Here is a 20,493-nt window from a genome sequence, read left to right as displayed (position 1 = left end):
CTTGCACACTACCCCAAAGCGTAGGCTCGTCCGCTCACTTATTCCTCCCGCCCACCATACCATCCTGTTTATAGGCTTGGTTGTCCATGACATCTCCAGATCCTAATTTTCAAATTGTTACATTAAATCCATAAGTGTTTCTGCCTTTCACTTTCTTGGGGTAATATTTCTCTTTTTTCTGTCTTATAAAGACATGGCCCCTATTTCCTCAAAGGAGCACAAAGGTAAACACTACAGAAACTAAGGTGAGGCTGTCATTTTCCGACGCCTGAAGCAGGCCTCCTATGTGGCTACGATCTCATGTATGATGGCAAATGTGTCACTATGCTGCTCTTCTGCTCACTTTTGTCACATTTATTGGCCAAGCTTCTGTCCTCTGCAAACGTTTCTTAGGGACATTATCTTCCCTTGGTCCCCAAGTTTTGGCTATTATTCTTTTAAATGATTAGATGATTTAATTTCCATGGGAAATTCCTATGTAACACCCATCATGCATAGTTTCTTTATCGTGTAGATGCTAGCACTTACAGCCACCCACTTATTTCATGCTGTACTCAGTTCTCCTGTTTTAGAACAGAATACTTCACTCATCTGCCACTAAATGACATCTTTCCCTTTAGATGGCTTCCCAGTTCAGCCGAAAGGACTTCAATTTCCTTATTGCCATCACATTACTGCTTTCATCTTTTTCTCAATGCATGTGAGACAAATGTTTAGCACTGTGTCACTTGTACTGTCTGCTGCTCAGTCCTTTGGGAGAAGGCCACCAAGTAGGTAAACTGTCACCCCCTCATCTGTGGTGTCAAACGCAGACCACTTGTTCCTACCTAACATTCACAATAGCCAACCTAATATCCCATCTCCCTACCTAAAGTGCAAACCACCCGTGGTCTCTTTGTTGCCAGCACATGACTGGGCCTCCTTTGAGTTAAGTTCATAAGAATATGTAAAACACATAAGTGAATAAGGAAAATAGAATACATGTTCCTTTTTATCTCTAAGAAAACTCTGCAGAGGGCGTTTAAAACCTACTGTGTTCCTTCCCAGACCACACCCCAGTGCCTCCCTCCTTGCCAGCATCCCAGGAGTCTGACTTTACAGTACTTGCCCTGTACTTGTGCCTCGTGTCTGCATACTCTGTGCAGAATGCAGCTACAGAGTGTTGGTTTACACATTATGAATTGTTAGAGTGTTGGCTCCATGTTTTCAATTTTTCTAAACATCTTATCATGTCTTCTGCCTTCTTGCCCCTCCCGTGTCTTACTCTCCCTTTCTTAATATTTTCTGAACTTGTTTTTTTGTTAGATGAAACAAAAATTTATTAGCTTTACTGCAAAATCGAATGGGAAATCCTCAATGTACTAACATACTTTCATACTTAAGGATATTTAGTCGGTTTGCAACACTTTTTAGTACTGGAACTTCACTAGTGGTAAACATTCTCCAAATGACTTGCTAGCCTGTGTTTCTAAGTGTTTATTTCAAAAATGTTCTTGAGAGTGGCATTGGAAAACAAAAAAACAAAAAAAAAATGGTTTTGGTTTTCCACTTTACCAGACACTGACAACTTGGTTTCTATCATGACTGGCATTGGTTTTCCACTTCACCAGACACTGAAAACTTCGTTTCTATCATGACTGGCATTGGTTTCCCACTTCACCAGACTCTGACAACTTGGTTTCTATCATGACTGGCATTGGTTTCCTACTTCACCAGACTCTGAAAACTTGGGTTCTGCCAGAATTGACATTGGTTTTCCATTCACCAGACACTGACAACTTGGTTTCCACTGCGACTGATGTCCCATCACTGCAGAAATTTGCACTGATTAAATCTTAACCAAATTTTCAGGTCCGGAATTTAATACTGTTATCTACCAATGACTATGTGGTCATATCTCATTTGCTTTGTCAGACTGCTAATGAATTTGAAAACCTCCTAATATATTTCTTAGCCACATTTGTTTAATATTTTAATTACTAGTTCATATATTCTCACAGATGTTTCTTCTGATTAAGTTGTTTTTCCTTTTGTTATTAATTTTCTGGCATTTTAAATATTTTCTGGAAAGTAAATCTTTACCCATTATACTTGCTATCTATACTGTTTTCTTTGTTCTGCATTTGTAAATGTGATTTGAATTATTGTAATTATAAGTTACAAGATTACATTATGGATTTGTGATTTGTTTTCCTAATATATGCATTTGAAAACATCACTTTCCCTCCAAGTACATTTTGATACATAGTATACAGACTTTCCTTAATCTCAAACACATAAAAGGTATCGTTAAACTTTATTTTTGATTCCTGAGTTATGTGGAAATATATTATTTAACTTCTATCCCCTTGAAAGATTTTTCTGCATATCTTTTAATGAGTTATTTTCAGTTTAATTTTATTGTGGCCAGAAATATATTTTCTATGACTTCATTTCTTTTAGACTTGTTAGGGTTTATTTTTGTGGCCCATAACAGTCAATTTTAGTCAGTTCTTCATGTTTACCTTGAAAAACAAGATGTGAACTCTGTTGTCAGGTAGGCAGGTTTCTAGACGGGAGTTAGGCAAGCTTGTCAGGAAGATTTGTCTGTATCTGTACTGAAGAGGAGCTTTGATGCCTCCAGGTGGAACAGTGAGTTTATCTACCTCATTTCCTGAATCTATTGTTAAATTTACGTAGGGTTGTTCCTATATGATTCATTTAGGGTTATTATGTCTTTTGGTGATTAACATTTTTTAATTAATGATGACCCTGCTAATATTAGTGGAAGCAAAATCAACTTGTTCAGCATGTGGGAAGCCACTCGAGCCTTTTTCTGATGACTGTCCATAGTGAATGTGTTTTTTTCATCCCTTGGCTTCTTATCCATCTGTGCTATCAGGTTTAAATGTAACAAAAATAAAGGAAAATGCTTGAATGTAGTTGTGAAATACATAGAATTTGCCTTTTCTTTTCTGCATAATCTTAGATCTGATCATTGAAATGTATGTAATAAATTGCATGTACTATAATTACTTATATGTTTGGATTAAAACCATTGTGGTCACTGGATTCCATATCTTCTAGTTTTGTTTTTTAATTTATTCATCTATTTATTTGTTTAAAAGATTTTTATTATTTCAATTGTGAATGTGGTATGTGCACATGAATGCAAGTGCCTCCAGAGGTCAGAGCTGTGAGAGCCCGGGAGCTGGGATTCCAGGCAGTTGTAAACCACCTGATGTTCCTGAGAATTGAACGCAGGTCCTTAGCAAAAACAGTACCAGTAACAATAACCTTTAACCACTGAACCATCTCTCCAGCCCATCTAATTATGCTCTTTTTAAAAATTGCACATGAATTTTGTATTTTATTCTATTCTATCTCCATTATTAGTTTATCATCTATGTTTAAATACCACTAATGATTTTCCTAGGATTTTCATATATACTGTAATTCTTCAGTGTCTACCTCCTAATGTATTAGGAAAATAATCATATACTATGCCTTCAATATATAAGCAATACAAGTGTATTCTTTATTGGTTCTCATTGTTTTAGTGTTTTTAGTGTTGATGTTTATATATACCTATATGGTATATATATATGTGTGTGTGTGTTATTTTATGTTATATAAATCCAAAATATTTTCTTATTAATTTTGCTATAGACTAGTGGTTGCTGTCTTGATTACAGGCCAAATCTGGAATACAGTGAGTTTTGTCTGTAAAATTTATTGGCATAGTATCTATTGTTTCTATATTATCAATGGCTGATTTTGCATAGCAACATCTAAACTGAGTAATTGTAACTAATAAAACCAAAAAATATGGCCAACAAATTGTTTCTTCCTTACATTTTTCTCTAAGTGTGGGCAGATAAGCGCAAAGCCTTTTACATTTACTGTCTGAGCAGAAAATGCCCACCTTTGACCCAGACAATTAACTTTTGTCCTTCTTAAAAGCAAGAGAAAAGGAAGTTAACTTTTGTTTTCGTTATGCCATCTCCAGAGCTGCTCTTTATTTCGTAGACCTGCATATCTCTGTCATGCTTGAAGGACTTCTCTTCCATTTTGTGAAGGGCTGATGGTGCATATCATTCCTGATTTCTGGCTGAAGAGCCTCTAGAGCTCTCTAGTGCTTAGCAGTTATTTTCGCCTTGTGCAATACGCTGGGTTGACAGGTTTTCTTATTTCAAAACATTGGAGATATCATTCTGTTCTTTTAACATGTAACCGCTGAGGCCATTGTGTTTCTCAGCTTGTTATGTTTTGGTTAGATGTCTTAGGATTTCCCCCTGTGATGGTTCACAATGCATAGGTCTTCTGTAGGGGTGTGTGTGTGTGTGTGTGTGTGTTTTGTGCCTGGGATTTAATGGTGCATAGGGTGTGGGCTCTTCTTTGCTTGATGTTTTCTGAACACATTTGGATATGTGTTTTGATATCTTTCAACATTTTTGGAGCAATCTCAGTCATTACCACCTCAAATATTTGCTCTGTTCCCTCTTCTGACAGTCAGACTGCACATGCCTGGTGTTTCCACCAGCACGTTGTCACTGGTCTCTTTGCGTTTTGTGTCTCTGTTTGGGTACATTCGATTGACCTACTTTCTGATTTTCTCATTTTTAGGTTGTGACAGATCTACAGACAAGACAATCTTCATTGCATTACCCACTATATTTTACCTTTTTAATATTGATTTCATTCATTTTTCTATTTATGTTTTGACTACCATTTCTTATCTGGTTGTGTAGAGCTTTCTGCTATAACCTTCAGAACAGTCTCTTTCTAATTCTGTTTTTGATAATTTCACTACCCGGATGTGATCTCTTTAATAATGTTCTTACATTTTCTCTTTAAAGACTTTTCTTGTTTTAATCCTCCTCTCCCATTTCTGTTCCTCCCCCTGCTTCTCCCATTCTCGTTCTCCTCCTCCTCGTTTCCCTTCTCCTCTTCCTTTTCTTGCTCATTTTCCTCTCTGTCCTCATCTGTGTGCTATGTAGAGCTGCAGACCTTGGACTGCAGAGGGTTTGTGGCTAGAACTGGACATCCCAGTTTTACTTCCAAGCCTTTAATGTGTATTCTGGGAAGCTGGAATCCATCTAGTCGGTAGTTCAGCAGGCTTCAGTACTGTTGCTATGACATCCTTCATAGCTGACTATACATTTTACTGGTGTCACTCCTACACAGTATGAGTAGGGATGAGTGGTTGGAGACTTAGTTCTCTGCTCTCAACATTAGGCTTTATCTGGGAGAGATGTTCACGGTTCACAAGTGAATTGTGGTACGTTCAGTGTTCACAAGTGGGATGTAGGTAGCTTGCCCTATTTGCACTCTGCTTTCAGTGCAGTAGGGCAGAAATCAGGCAGGGCTGCTTCCTGCTGATGTCTTAGAGCCTAGGTCTTAGATACCAAGCTCCTTGACTATGGGTCACAATAATAGGGATCCGAAAGTCCTAGTGGACATGTCTCAGAGATTCTCACTGTTTTCTTGTTCCCACTCCCTAACTGCAATGGGTCTAGGGTTGTAGCCTCATGGAAGCAGGACCCGTTGTTTCTGCATTGTAGGGAGGTGACTAGATTAGTGCTATGTGTGTTTCCTGCAATGACTGCTTTTCCCTCCCACAAGCTTGTTTCCCAAAGAGGTGTCGTCTAGACACCCACTCATAAGGACCTTTCTCATAAGCATCCGAGTGAGGCCTAAGACAAAGGACCTGTTGATGAGTAATAGCCAATGCCTGAGATGGATCTCAGGGGCCATCTCCACCCTGATTCTACCCCTGATCTATTAGCAATTCATCAAACATTCTGCCTGAGTTCTTACTGCCACGCTTGTGACCTGGCCTTCTTCTTCTTGTCCTTGGTCCCTTGGAGGCCTCTGTGCTTCTGTTCTTGTTTGTTCGTTTGTTTTTCAAGATTCAGATCAACTGATGACCTTGAGACTTTTTCCTAATTTATTAAGGGAAAGTTTTAATTGTATATATTCTTGGCATTTTCTTGACTGTGGGATGGGGCTGATTTAAGTCGTTGCAAACGGAAACTCGAAAGTTCCATGTCTATTTTCTAGGTGTGCATTTTGTTTTCTCATTGCTATAGTGTTGTTTGTGCCAAATGCCTTAGGCTTCTATTGCTGTGATTAAACACCATGACCAAATGAAACTTGAGGAAAAAAAGAGTTCATTTCAGTTGATATATCCTGAACACAGTCCATCATGAAGGGAAGTCAAGGCAAGAAACTAAGGCAGGAACCTGGAGGAAAAACTAAAGCAAAGGCCATAAAAGCATGCCAGCATGCTACTCAGTAGCTCTGTCGCTCATGGCTTGCTCAGCCTGCTTTTCTGTACAGCCCAGGACCAACTGCACAGTGATGGCACCACCCTTGCTGGACTTGGCCCTCTGACATCAGTCAGGAACCAAGAAATTGTAGCACAAACTGGCCTACAGGTCAATCTTACGGAGGCATTTTATCAATTATGATTCCTTCATATTAGATTTAGCTAGGTTTTGTGTCAAGTTGAAAAAAATCAGTCAGGGCCGGGCGGTGGTGGCGCACGCCTTTAATCCCAGCACTCGGGAGGCAGAGGCAGGTGGATCTCTGTGAGTTCGAGACCAGCCTGGTCTACAAGAGCTAGTTCCAGGACAGACTCCAAAACCACAGAGAAACCCTGTCTCGTAAAAAAAAAAAAAAAAAAAAAAAAAAAAAAGAAAAAAGAAAAAAATCAGTCAGGACTTCAAATTTATTAATCTTTACCTATATGGTCTGAGTTTTTCAAGGTGGATTAGGACTCCCTAAGTGAGGTCATGGTGGGGAGCATCTTCTTGTGAGACCATTGCCTCATTTTCAGTTCATATCCATCCCCCTCCATATAACAGACTCTATCGATGATATTCCGTTACTGTTCCCTGCATCCCTTTATCAATCTGTTGTGCTCATGACTTCCCACCAAAACTGCCCTCAGCGGAGCAATGGCACCGATCCATTGACTGCTTCTTTATTCCTCTCTAGTTTTCCTCACTGCTTCTTAAGCATTTTTCCAAGAATCCCTACTTATCCCTCTGAATTTCTTTGTGTCTTATAATTGACTCTCCAAACCTTTCTTTTTATTTCTCAGTGAGCTTATACACTGTACCAACTTAGCCATTAGTCAGCGTTTCCAAATACACCTAAATTATTCCAGCTTGTCTTTCTCTCTTCAAAATCTATGCTCATGTGTGCACAAGAACATTGTAGGTGAAGCAACATGTTTAAATACCAAAATTCACCTCCTTGGCTAAAATGTTGCCTTGTTTCTTCTCCAGGAAGTTCATTGGTTCAGAGTTTCCTAGGTATCAAAAACACACCAAATTCTATCACTAAGACCAGTCAGTCTCCTTTGAAATTATGGCTCTCTTTTTTAACCAGATATTTCTATGTTGGCATAGATTCTCATTTTATTTTTCTGAGCTACTAAGATCACCTACAAATAAGATAATTTCCTTATCATTATTTTTTGTTCAGACTTCTAGAATAATCTTTGCTTTGACACTAGGTCAACTTCCTACAGTAAGTATGCAGTACATCTGCCTTGGTGTGTTCCTTCTCTTTCTACCTAGTCTGCTATATAGGCTTCAGATTGCCTAATCGCTGAGTGTTATGTGCTCTTTCTTTGGAAGCAATTCTCATTTCTTAAAATTAGAAAACAGAGAGAACGAGCTACCATGAAAACAGTAACAGTGTGGAGCTCTAGAACATGTTTCATGAACTCCGTGTGAGTCGGGTTCCAGCAAAGGAACAAACCTGGAGGTGGCTGCCCTAGATTTTGGGGAGGAGGCAGGGCATCAAAGTACTTATCTACTCATGGCCCTGCCCTCCCTTTTGGACTTTCATGTTCTAGAGCCAAGTATAATTCCCTTACCCTTGAATCTGGTCTCACACCTCTCTCTTGTTGTTCCTTCAATCACAGCTTTGTAGAGATCCAGGGACCCAACCAGGTTTATTCACATAACAGAAAGTGAGAGGGGAGGTGAGCGAGCCTCACTTCATCAAGATCAGGTGTCTTGCTCTTCCTGTCCTAGAATAAATAGCAGGGCTCGCTCCCCGTAGACAGATGATACCGTTTGGTACAGCTGAACTGTGTCATTTGATCACAAGATGAGTACCCTTACTATAGCTTTTGAATGTAATCACTATGGACCTGATTCTTCTATTCTCTATTTTATCTTTTTGTAATTTTTATTACAATTTCAGTTCTTTTTAAAAATGTTTTAATTCAATTTTTCCTTAAGGATTTCTAAGGCATGGCAAGGCCACATTAATATAAGACAGTGTAGTAGAAGGGTGTTGTCTGAATCACACCACAGTGGCTAAGTACATCATTCTTGGTATCATGTCTTGTGCCCATTGTTTGCCTTCAGCACTCTGTCTTGACCAGAAGATGCCATTGTCCTGGCAGTCAATAATGAATGAGCAGCACCAGGCTGCAGCTTTCAATGCTGAAGATATTTCATGCCCCTTCCTTCACTGTAGAATGTCTCTGTTTTGTCCTATGTATGATCAGTCTCTTTCTAATTAACCATGATGTCTTTTCATGACTTCTGTGACAATGTCACAGTATTAATTTTAGGGTGAGGCATGTAAAATATTTAGCAATGTTCATTACATGTTTTATGAGAAATATTATTCAATTAACTATAACTTGTAAATATAGCTCCGCATCATTTGTCCTCGTCTGGGGGAGCAGGAGAAGCAACAGTGCTTGCCCACGGCTGTGCAGTACCACTCTGCATTTTATGCATTGCTTCTGGGTGGGTCTGAAGGTAGGAGACCTGGAAGGGACAGTCCCTATGCTTAAAAATGGACCTTTAAATATATGTGTGGTAGGCCGAAACCATAGTGTGAATGACCAGCAAGCCAGAAAACTTCCAAACAGACCCAGAAAAGGAAGCCAACCACAGCAGGTAAATACTGCACTTACCACCTGGAAATTGAACAAAGAAAAAGTAAGTGCTACTGTTTTCCCATGCTGTATGTGTTTTGAGTCAATGCTACAGTTAAATGTGACCATGGCAAGAAAAGCTCAGAAGCATCATATTTCCTTCTTGTCCCTTCTCTCTACATTATGCAAGTGTGCACACAGACCTGCATTAGCATTTATTTTTATCAATTATTCATATTCACTGTGCTGAGTGGCTATTTTATCAAGGATATGGATCATCTCTTGCAGGTCTTGCAATTTTTTTAAAATGACTGATCAGTATTAAGGGTTGAGTATTTAATTAAAATAATATAATGAGGTTGATAAGATTCTCATATCAAGAGCCACAGAATTTCCAGGTCTTTGGGAGACTATGCAGTGAATACGTGTGTATTTATCAAAAAAGAATTATGAATATAATAGGCAAAAAAGAAATTAGAAGAACTGTATTAATTGAAAAAATAATTTTGAAATTGATGATTATGATCTAATTGATGTCAGACAGTCCTTTACCTTAGACAATAGTCTCTTGCTTATATCATTAAGACCAATATCTACAGCTAAATTGTAATGTTTTTTTAAAGATTCATGTTGCTTTCTGCATGTGAATTTTGTCAAATGATTTCTAAGAACTAAAACTGAATTCTAAATGAAGCTACTTTGTTAAGACCAGCAGAATGTGGGATTGTTGATTTGTGGGTTTTGAGGTCACATCAGTATTCCAAACCAAACTCGTTGACTGTTATCTCATTAAATGGCGTTGGGTAGACATTTAAAGATTTTTGCACATTTTAATTCAGCTGGTAACTTGATTTAAAACAACATTGATTTTTTTTTCAATTCATTCTTGGTCATGTATATCAACATGAATTTGTAACTATTTGAAACTATTTATAACAGGGTATTAAATCGGGGGGGGGGTCCTTTTTCAGTATTGATCACCACCAGTTCTCTGTTGCTTTCATTTTCCTTTGAGCTTCAGCTTTTGAGAATTATTTTTCATTCTTTCCCCACCATACCTCAATCATGAAATAATTAAACCACCATCAGACAGAACAGTAGGAGACTCTGTGGAAGATAACAAGGCTGGGAACTCCCCTTTTGAACCTGAGAGCCCATCTTGGAAGAGAAGGACATGCCAATTAGGGTTATGTGCTTGTGATTCATGCTCTGCCGGGGGCAGAGTGGGACATCCGGGACATAAAGGGAGATTCCAAGGGAAGGAGTTGTAGTGATGGTCTTAGTGGCTAAGCAGGCAAATTCCTTGACAGGATGCCATCTGCTGGGTTCTAGCTCAGTAAATAAAATTGAAGGGATGAATATATGCACCTTAAGTTAGCAACCCTGTATGTATCTCATAAAAATTAAATTAAATTAAATTGAAGGGATGAATATACCTTTCCGGATTTAAGAATTTCTCATATGACTCTAATGATTACCTTGAAAACATTGACTTAACCTAGAGCTCCCACTACATTGTGTAGTTTGATTCTGAAAGTGCGAGAGGCTTGGACATGGAGGAAAGGAAATTTGTGAGTTGTTGTAATTTCTATATTAATCCTTAGCTGTCATTTGAGCTCGAAAATGGCTGCAATGTTGAATCTTGGTATTTCTATGTGCAGAATTTCACAGCGGGATATTAGATCGTTAGAGTGAAGACACACCAGCCTTAAACCAGAACCCGTTCTCTGGTACCACTTGGACAAGACACCGTGGAAAAGAAATCAGTTGTGTGGTGGATCATGGAAATCAAAGAGGAAGGAACTTCAGAAGAAGGCCAGCATTTTCTTCCTACAGCTCAGGCAAATGACCCTGAGGAAATTCAGTTCACAAGTAAGTTACATGTGTCTTGTCTCCCATAGGTTCCTAAAGAGCCAAACTGTAACCCAGATACGTGTAAGCCAAACAAATATCCCCTCCCCCCATTCACAGAAACCTGGATTCCACCAAGGAGCATGGGATTACCCAGTTGTTTCCCCCTTTCTCTCTGTGCTTTGGGCTGTGAGTGTATGACATTCTTCTCAGCTTTATCTTGGGGGAGACAGATGATATGTCAGCATGAACCAGCATCCAGTGCTCAAGTTTTCTAACGTGTTATTAAAACACCGATAAATACATTTGATGAATCCTTTCCAGATGCTAATCATATTTAAGTAATAGCAGCTTCCATTTGGCATTTATTTATATAATCTATTTATTATTATTATTATTATTATTATTATTATTATTATTATTATAAATAATCTATTTATTATTCCAATAGAGAATCAATATTTTGGAAGCTCGACCTTGTTAAGACCAAGCGGTATTTAAGGTGAAAGCATTAGTGGAAGGTGTTCCCCAAGGTTTACCTCGCTGCTCTCCCAGTCGGCTAATCCACAGAACACTGAATGCTTGAAGACTTGGCCAAGATTTAAATCTGAACACTGGAATCGTTTTTTGTGCTAGTCAAGTAATTAAGAAATTTAAAAGAATATTGTGTTTTCTCTCATGCTTTAAATTCTAGGTTTTCAGCTTGTTATTCAGTTTAAACTCTGGCCTTTTCTTTCCAAACAGTCCTTCCGCTCACTTTTAGCACTAGCGGATAGATGCCTAACCTCATTAACCTTGTATCTTAAAAAATGTCTTTAGAAAATGGTATTTGTTGGATGCATTGCCAATACATTTGATTGTCAAAGCTTGGCGCAGAGTTAATTATTAGTATTCGAAACAAAAACAAAACTGAATTATCTCACAAGAACTTACCTACTGATTCTAACATCCTTGGACAGCTTAACGTTGTTAACTGAGGCTTTTTAAATGTCAGCAAGAGAGGAAAATAATAAATGGTTTCTGTACTAAAAAAACAAATAAATAGTTAACTCTGTAGATAAAAAGACATTGCATCTTGCTCAAAAAAGTGGATTTAAAAATAGGTTATTGAGCAAATGCTAGTTAATTTAAACCATTTCTGAAGGAATACTCAAACAAGGGCAGGGCCTTCACATTTATTGTTAAGTGATATAATTTTCTATATGTTTTACTTTGGTTTCTTTGGCTACTTATGAGTTGTAACAAAGAATGTCATTCATTCACACCCTTGCCCATGCTTGTTTGGGACTGGTATTGACTATCTCTGGTCTTCAACATCCACCTCCCACAAGGGATTGCTGTTGACTACCTATGGTCTTCAACATCCACCTCCCACAAGGGATTGCTGTTGACTACCTATGGTCTTCAACATCCACCTCCCACAATGTGTTCCTCCATCCCTAGCATCTCACTTTCTCACAGTTACACACCATACTTCTAGGTCTTCGTTCTGAGACTCACTTCCCCACTCCTACTCCATCTTCCATCATTTGATGTGCTGTCTTCTTTTGAAAATATCACTGACAAAAGGAGTAAAGGTTGAGCAGAATGTGATTGAAATAGTCAATAAGTGAGCAAAATAATCAGCTTCGTGTCCATGCCTGCTAGAACTTGGCTAGAGCTATCTCAGTTGTTAATGGTTCCATATTTACAAGTCATGGAGCTTGAAAGAAAACACACTTAAGAGAGTTCCTTGGTGAGGTGATTCCTTGTAAAAACTCACACTTCCAAACTAAGTCGACACAGTTGACAAGCATGTTCTAGATTGCCACTGGGGGTTTCTCTATGGCCGTGAGTTGTCGTTATTTCTATTGACTTCACAGCATGTGCTTTGCCTTCTCCTGAGAACCGGCAACGGTTAAGCCTGATTATCAAACTCTATTCATTTTGCCAAAAATATATGTACATATCTGGTCAGGTGAAACAGTAGTTTGTTGTTATAGTATTGATAACAAATACTTTTAAAACCTAAACGTATCCCTACTATTTCTAGGCATCCAGAAGATCCCCAATGAACCACAGCTGGAATTCATCCTTGGTAAGGAATTCTACCTTACTTATAGCAACCAGCAGAATGAGAAGTTTGCAACCTATGGGTGTATTATGTGTATTATTACATTTTACTTTTATAAATATTGTTCTATTTTTAAAATCTTCTTATAACATAGGAATCATTTTTCCCAACTTGAATTAATAAACAAAAATCTGGGGTGTGTATAGATCCATACGGTGTGACAGTAGCTTCCATTTTGTCTTAGACTAAGCATTTTAGATGAACAGATTTACACATTCAAATTAATATCAAGAGATGAGATATATTTTGCCTGTCAATAAAGATACATTTTGAAGTTTGGGGAACAGATTTAAAAATACAGATATACTAAACTGAGTCTCAGTGATTTAAAGCTTCAGTTATTGTAGCCACATATACTTTCATTAATTAGCAATTTTACCCTCTGTTCAACCCATTTTGAGGTATAACATACTGAAATAATAATGATACACAAATACTATTTTGAGCATCTCGGGTTTGTGCATCTTGCTAAAAGGGTGTAATAACTAAGCATTCTGGATTGGAATTTCCTAGGTATTGTGAAACAGGCAAAGCCGTGAAAATACAGAAATATTCATGACAAAACTTACAAAGCTGTACTGTACTTGCTTGAGTTTTTTTTTTTTTTTTTTTTTTTTTTTTTTTTTTTTTTTTTTTTTTTTTTTTTGGTTTTTCGAGATAGGGTTTCTCTGTAGTTTTGGAGCCTGTCCTGGAACTAGCTCTTGTAGACCAGGCTGGTCTCGAACTCACAGAGATCCGCCTGCCTCTGCCTCCCGAGTGCTGGGATTAAAGGCGTGCGCCACCACCGCCCGGCACTTGCTTGAGTTTTGAGATGGTTTCAGGCATAGAGAGAAGTTACTTTCAGAAAGTGAACTGAGATGCAAAAGAAGACGAGAGCGAACTCAGCACACTGCCGAGAGCCCAGAGCTCGTGAGCACCTGTGTATCTTCCGGTGCAAACTAATTTAAAAGAAAACAAACCCCTTCTGTAGACTTTCTGAGAAGAGAGTGGTAGTTAGAGCAATGTGCCATATTTCAAAGTACAAACAACACTCTCTTTTATCATGTGCACGAGAAATGGGATCTGAAGGAGACAGAGCCCTGGAATTGGAGAGAGACTTGGAGACCAGATATCTGGCTTTTTATTTCAATTAAAATGAGTGGCTTTGAACAAAGTCAGTTGTGCTATTTAGTACAAGAGCCCAGTTCAGTAGGAAATCTGTCAAATTCAGCAGCAACTCTGTTGTCTCTTATATTTTAAATTTTGAAACAGAAATAGAAGAGAATCACAGGGTCAAATTCATTCATAATAATGGGTCCAATTTAAATAATGTCCATTCTTTTTTCTTACCATTGTCTCATCAAAGACATCATCCATTTTTTTACCTGTGGATTTTAGTGTATTATCCTGTTAATTTACCTCCTTAGAAGTATTGGTTATTTCCAAAAATTCTTTGGCTCTAAATATTATATTGCTAACTACTTATTTCATAATAGTTAAGATAAAAATAATTCTCTAAAGTTTGTTTTTCACTTTTTAAGGAGATACATAGCTCTCTAATCAAAATAAAGAACAAATTCTAGAAAAAAAATAGAACAAGAAATGAGACCTTTTCCCCTATTCAAATATTTGGATGTTTGATTCTGTACTCTTTACCAGAACTGTCAAATAACTTGGAAATTTCAATGGCTTTGCTTTTTAAGTGGGAAGCAGCCACACTTATTATCTAGACAGGTGGTGTACTGCTTGGAATCTGTTATTTTATGTGAGGACTGTTTCTCGGTGATCTCTGTGAAGATCATTTCGTCTTGCTGGAATTTCCCTGCTCCATCTTTATTCAAGTAAATGAGGCAGGAGATGCTTAGTCAATCGAGCAAGCTAATTGACGAAAGACATCTTGATAGAACTCGCTAGGCGTGCTCAGAGAGAGCACTCTGTCCATCCCAACCTTGTTTCTAGTGGGTGACTGCCGCTAAATGAAGTAATTTACTCCAACAGCTTGGAGTCTGAACCCATGTTTGCTTCCTTGTCTTTCCGTTTGTGCAGCAGTTCTTTATGTTTCACAAGGAAAGAAAAAAATAAAAATCCCAGAGAATATTTATTTTGTTTACAGTTTAATAAGATTGTTTTAACAGCCGGGTGGTGGTGGTGCATGCCTTTAATCCCAGCACTTGGGAGGCAGAGGCAGGAGGATCTCTGTGAGTTCGAGGCCAGCCTGGTCTACAAGAGCTAGTTCCAGGACAGGAACCCAAAACTACAGAGAAACCCTGTCTCGGAAAAAAAAAAAAAAAAAAAAAAAAAAAAAGATTGTTTTTGTTTAAGTAAAGCTAACACTAAAAAGGAAGGGACATTTCTTAAATTTTGGCTACTTGTTCTTGAAATTATTGAGGAAATTGCATAAAGAAGATCAATGGTGTAACAGAAATGTTTAGAAACTGTTTAATTTTATTCCCCAAGTATGCTTAAAATGTTGATTGCCACTTATCTCTTATTATTTCAAGTGAATAAATTGCTTATTAAAATTTTATTTTTAATTATTGGGCATGATGACATATACCTTGAACCTCAGTATGGGAGGAAGAGATAGGCAGATCTCTGTGAGCCTGAAGCCAGACTGGTCTATAGAGCGAGTTCCTAGTCAACCAAGGCTACATAGTAAGACCCTGTCTTAGGAAAAGTAGTTGGAGTGGAGAGATGGTTCAGGAGTTAAATGCACTTGCTGCTCTTGAAAAGGAACTGAGATCCAGTTCCAAGTAACTACATGACAGCAAACAACCTCTAGTTGTTAGTTCAGTTCCAGAGGATCAGGTACCCTCTAGATTTTGCCGGCACAAAATGGACACAGCATATAGACAGATACACAGACAGTATGCCCATATACACAAAAATAAAAGTCAAGAAAGTACATTTTTGTTTCATATGCAAATTTATAATTTAAATCAATAGGTAGCAATTGCTGGAAATTCATAGAAGAGAATGGCACATATATTTTTCACATGACCTTTGAATTCTTTGACACTGTAAAGTCATGCCCATGAAGCTAATTTATCTCAGTGCTGGATTTTCAGTGTCAGCCAATTAGACAGAAAGAAGACACAAAAAGTTATGCATCTATATCAGAAAGCTTTTATTATGAAAGGGTGAAAACATGAAATCTGGAGTGAATTTCCCAAGAAGAGTGAGCCTCGCATCTATTCATTGTGCTGGTCATAGTGTGATCAGAAATGAAGTAGTTCCAGCTAATGGCAAGTCTTAGGTAGACAAAAATTCCAGGCAGCTGGAAAATGCCTATATAAAGGAAGGCTGTTTACTTGGGGAAGAGGAAATTTCTTAAATATATATATTTAAAGAAGCCTTTAGGAATTTAAAGGTGCATGTCCAAAATATAGATGTGTATTGGAAATTGTCATACTGGACTGAAAACCTAGACTTTGCATGGAGTAGGTAATGTTGGAGCATCACGTCATATGGTTCTTAGGATGAGATGATGAGGATGAAATGGCTGTAAGCTGGTTACTAGTTTGCACAGACCTGAAACAAAGTGATGTGTTGATGTGGTTCTGAGATAAGTACCACAGGGGTATTGGTAAACAGTGACGGGTCATTGGCTAGGACACTGGGATGCCAAAGTAGAGCAGAACACTTGGTGGCTTGAGTAGATATTGAGACAACAAACCCCTACTCCTGGGCCTCTCATTCCTAACTCTGACCTGACCCATAGCTCTCTGGAAAGTAGGATGAAGCCCCACAACTGCCTATGGTCTTATCCATTATAAAAGAGGTGGAGAGAACTGGTTTTTAAAGCTTGTTGATTGCTATACTCCTTGTTTTTTGTGAAGCTATTTATATTTTAAGAATCAACTCTATCAAGACTTCGCAGATAGCTCAGTGCGTAAAGGTGCCTGTCACCAAATCTGATGACCCAAATTTGATTACCATGACTAGCATGGTTGAAGGAGAGAACAAACTCTTGTAATTGGACGTTTCTCTCCCACCTGCCTGTTCCAGGATAACTGCTCTGAGACTTAATATTAATTACAAACGGTTTGGCAAATTAGCTCAAGCTTACTATTAATTAGCTCTTACAACTTAAAATAACCTGTTTCTATTAGACTGTATTTTATCACAAGGCTTGTGACTTGTTATCTCATGTCTTGCTTCCTCAGTGACTACTTGTGTCTCCCTGACTCCGCCTTCTTTCTCTCTGTCTCTCTGCTTGGATTTCTTGTGTGGCTCTATTCTGCCAGGCTATTGGCCAAATCAGCTTCTTTATTAACCAATGGTAATAAGACATACTCAAAGCATACAGAAGAACATCCCACACCAAAATCTTGCAAGTTGTCCTCCAAGCTCAGCATGTACACAATAGCATAAACATACACACACATATAATCCCCCTCCTACACACATGGACATGTGAAATATAAGCATTTGCAAATAAAATACAACAGACTCAGAATCTCTTCTCTTCTGAAATCATTTCCTTCCAGACTGTTTTTTCTAATTTTCCTTTTGCATTTACCACCTCCTCTATAGGGTTTGTTTCACAGAACAGTACTCGTCTTAGATTCCGGTTGTTTACATAACCTTATTCAGCTTTCCTTAAAACTGTTAATTCCGCAATAATGCTCTACTGATTTCTGGCGAGAATCAATAACAGGCAATGTAGAAATTCATCACAGTTAAATACAAATGTAGTCATATTACAGCATATGTCTCTAGCCAGAGTCAACTCTTTTTTCTTTCTGTTTCCCCTTCTCAGTATTGGTTCCCTCTTAACACATAAGATTCAGGAGGTATGAAGTAAAACACTGTACCTCATTATTAATCCAGGTAAATCAGCCACATTAAGTATTAGAGTGAAATTGGAGTTTATTCTTTTTAATATAATATTTTTATTGATTATTTGGAAATTTCACATAATTCACCTCAATCACCCTAACTTCCCAGTCCTCCCAGGTGTAACATGAGGACCTGCTTTTTGGGGTTTCTGTCCTACCCAATTCCCACAGCTGGTAAGCCCCAAAGAAAATCACACAGAGGTCTCCATAAGTTATAAACTGATTGACCCATTAGCTCAGGCTTCATATTAGCTCTTATAACTTATATTAACCACATGGCTCGGTACCTTTTTCGGCGGGGCAGGTCACATCTTCCTTCTTCAGTGTCTGGACAGGACTGGGGAAAGAGCTTCCTTCTTCCCAGAATACTCCTGTTCTCATTGCCCCCCCCCCCTACTTCCTGTCTGGTTGTCCTGCCTATACTTCCTGCCTGGCTACTGGCCAATCAGCATTTATTTAAAACATAATTGACAGAATACAGAATTGTCCCACACCACCCATGTCTGCCTCCCCACCCTTGTGACCCACCCCACAAAAAATGATATATTAAAAAATAATTTGTGTTGTCCATATAGTCACTGGCCCATGCTCAAACTCTCTGTGGCCAGCCCCTAAAAGGAAACTGAGTCATTCCATGTGCTCACACCCTGCCAGTAGCTGTCTGTTAAAGAGAGCTACACTTCAGCATTTTCATTGTGTTTTTGAAGAGTTTTCTTTGATGCCTTCCTGTCGAGGCTGGTACTTTGGGGTGGGGCGTAGTCACAGAAATCCTCTGTCTCTTGTTCTTAACTGTGTTATTCTTAAGATATGCTGCTTGGCAGCCATTATAAATTATCTCTCAAAGGAATATTTTATCACCCAAGAAAATACAAACAGTTTTAAAATGGCATAGCAAACCATCTGCCTAATATGATCTGGAATTAACTGCACGTCTGCTTGTGCAAGGGAACATGAATGAACAAAATGGGAATGAGTATTTTTAATTATGGTTATTGCCAGTTTGTAGATTTTATTATATATTTTGTTATGCTCTTCCAAAGTTTGTGCAAATTTTATATCAGATATTTTTCTTTTTAATAAATGACCCAAATATGCCAAAAAGCATATCTAAGGTAGAAAAATTGTCTTCACCTGTGTTTGCTTATAGAACAGAGAGATCAAACCACAACTTCTGAAACCTCTAGCAGCCACGTTGGACTAGGTTACTTCTTCAGGTTTCTAAGAATACAGATACAGGCAAATAGAGGTTATTGACACAGAAACAGTGAGGAAGTTGTACCAAGAACTGACCAAAGTTAAATCCTGAGGGAAGAAACCAGGGCTGGGATGTCTAAAGAGTAAGAAGAATTGCATCCTGGACTCAGAGATCAGCGTAAGGAGATGCTAGGTGTTTGTAAGAAGAGCAAAATTCCAGACTCAGAATGCGAAGGAATTGTCTGTTATTCTGCTTGCCACCATATTGATAGGGAGATGGTTGGCTGTCCTTCACTGTGACAAATACCAGAAAACCAACTTACAAAAAGATACTTTAATTTTGCTTTGGTTCTGGGGTGGCATGTGATAAAGGCTATGTGGCATGGGAAATCATTCACCTCTGGGTAGCCAGGAGGCAGGAAAGAGAGAGGAAGGGGTCAGTGTCCAAACGAACATTCCTTTCATGGGTGTGTCCCCAATGGCCTAACTTCTTTGCATGTGTCCTTGTTTCATTTATTTGTTTGTTTGTTTAAAAACAATCTTTTCTCATTTTACAAATCAATCCCAGTTCCTCCTTCCTCCTCTCCTCCCACTCCTTTGCATCTTACCCTCACTCTATCCCCATCCACTCCTCAGAGAGGGTAAAGCTTCCCATGAGGACTTAACAAAGTCTAGCACATCACTTTGAGGCAGAACCAAGGCCTCCTCTGCCTCCTGCCTATATCTAGGCTGAGCAAGGTATCCCTAAAAAGAAAATAAACTCCAAAAAGCCAGTTCAAGCAGTAGGGATAAATCTTGGTCCCAGTGCCAGTGGCCCCTCAGACTGCCTATTGCCACAGAACTGTCACCCACATTCAGAGGGCCTATGCAAGTTTCCCCTCTGAATGATACCTCCTTCTAGCCATAATAACACAGGTAGTGGAGCAAGCTTTTAAAACATGTGCCTTTGGGAGTCACTCAAGAGCCAATCTGTGGGTAGAACTGGACCATCTTGTCTTCTTAGAAAAGGATATGAAAAGAATGTTCTCATATTGACATCTTTAGGTGCACAAACCCATTGTGTACCCGTGCCATGCAAATGAAGCATCAATTCAGTTCTATTATAGCATTTTCTTCTGATCCAATGATAAGATAACCTGTAGGACATTACTCTAAATGCCAAAACAACTTTAGATCAGGAGGGATTATGATCTCTGGTTTTTAAGGCTTTGTCCAAGAAAATGCAGAGCCAAACAAAATGCTTCCCACATTGTGTCATGCATCAGATCATGCACACAGATTTGGGATGTTTATAGAAAGAGCAACTGTATTTCTAATAACTATTCCATCAGGAAAGAGATGGTGTGATCAGTTGTTAGTGCGCAGAGTACGGCAGTGTATGGACGGAATTGTGCCAAGTCTGACAAACTGCTCAAGAGAAGCAGTCTCAGCAATTAAAAACTGGAGTCACTGGTAAGGCCCTTCACTAACCTGTGAGCCGAGGCTGTTCATACCATGTAAGGGCCAATGAATCGGGCATTGTTCAATATTTCTCTAAAAAAAAAAAAAAAAAAAAAACCTAGAAAGCCCATCTTAGATTCCTTTCTCACTTCTACTATTCTTTCTTTCTTTCTTTCTTTCTTTCT

The 20,493-nt window shown here is 38.5% G+C and overlaps 1 protein-coding gene across 5 annotated transcripts in view; it reads left to right on the top strand.

Moving 5' to 3' along the window:
• The window catches only part of Inpp4b (inositol polyphosphate-4-phosphatase type II B), a 789,563-nt gene that overhangs the window by 382,170 nt on the left and 386,900 nt on the right, over positions 1-20,493 (top strand). For all 5 annotated transcript variants that reach the window (XM_057753361.1, XM_057753359.1, XM_057753358.1 and 2 more), the window contains 2 exons: positions 10,552-10,762; positions 12,774-12,818. In XM_057753361.1, the coding sequence (XP_057609344.1) occupies positions 10,672-10,762; positions 12,774-12,818 (136 nt within the window). In that variant the 5' untranslated portion in view covers positions 10,552-10,671. The remainder of the gene's footprint in view (positions 1-10,551; positions 10,763-12,773; positions 12,819-20,493) is intronic.

This window comes from Chionomys nivalis, chromosome 21, assembly GCF_950005125.1.
Source record: "Chionomys nivalis chromosome 21, mChiNiv1.1, whole genome shotgun sequence".
Lineage (NCBI taxonomy): Eukaryota > Metazoa > Chordata > Mammalia > Rodentia > Cricetidae > Chionomys > Chionomys nivalis.
The sequence above is the reverse complement of the archived record's forward strand: the minus strand, read 5'-3'. Positions and strand labels throughout refer to the sequence as shown.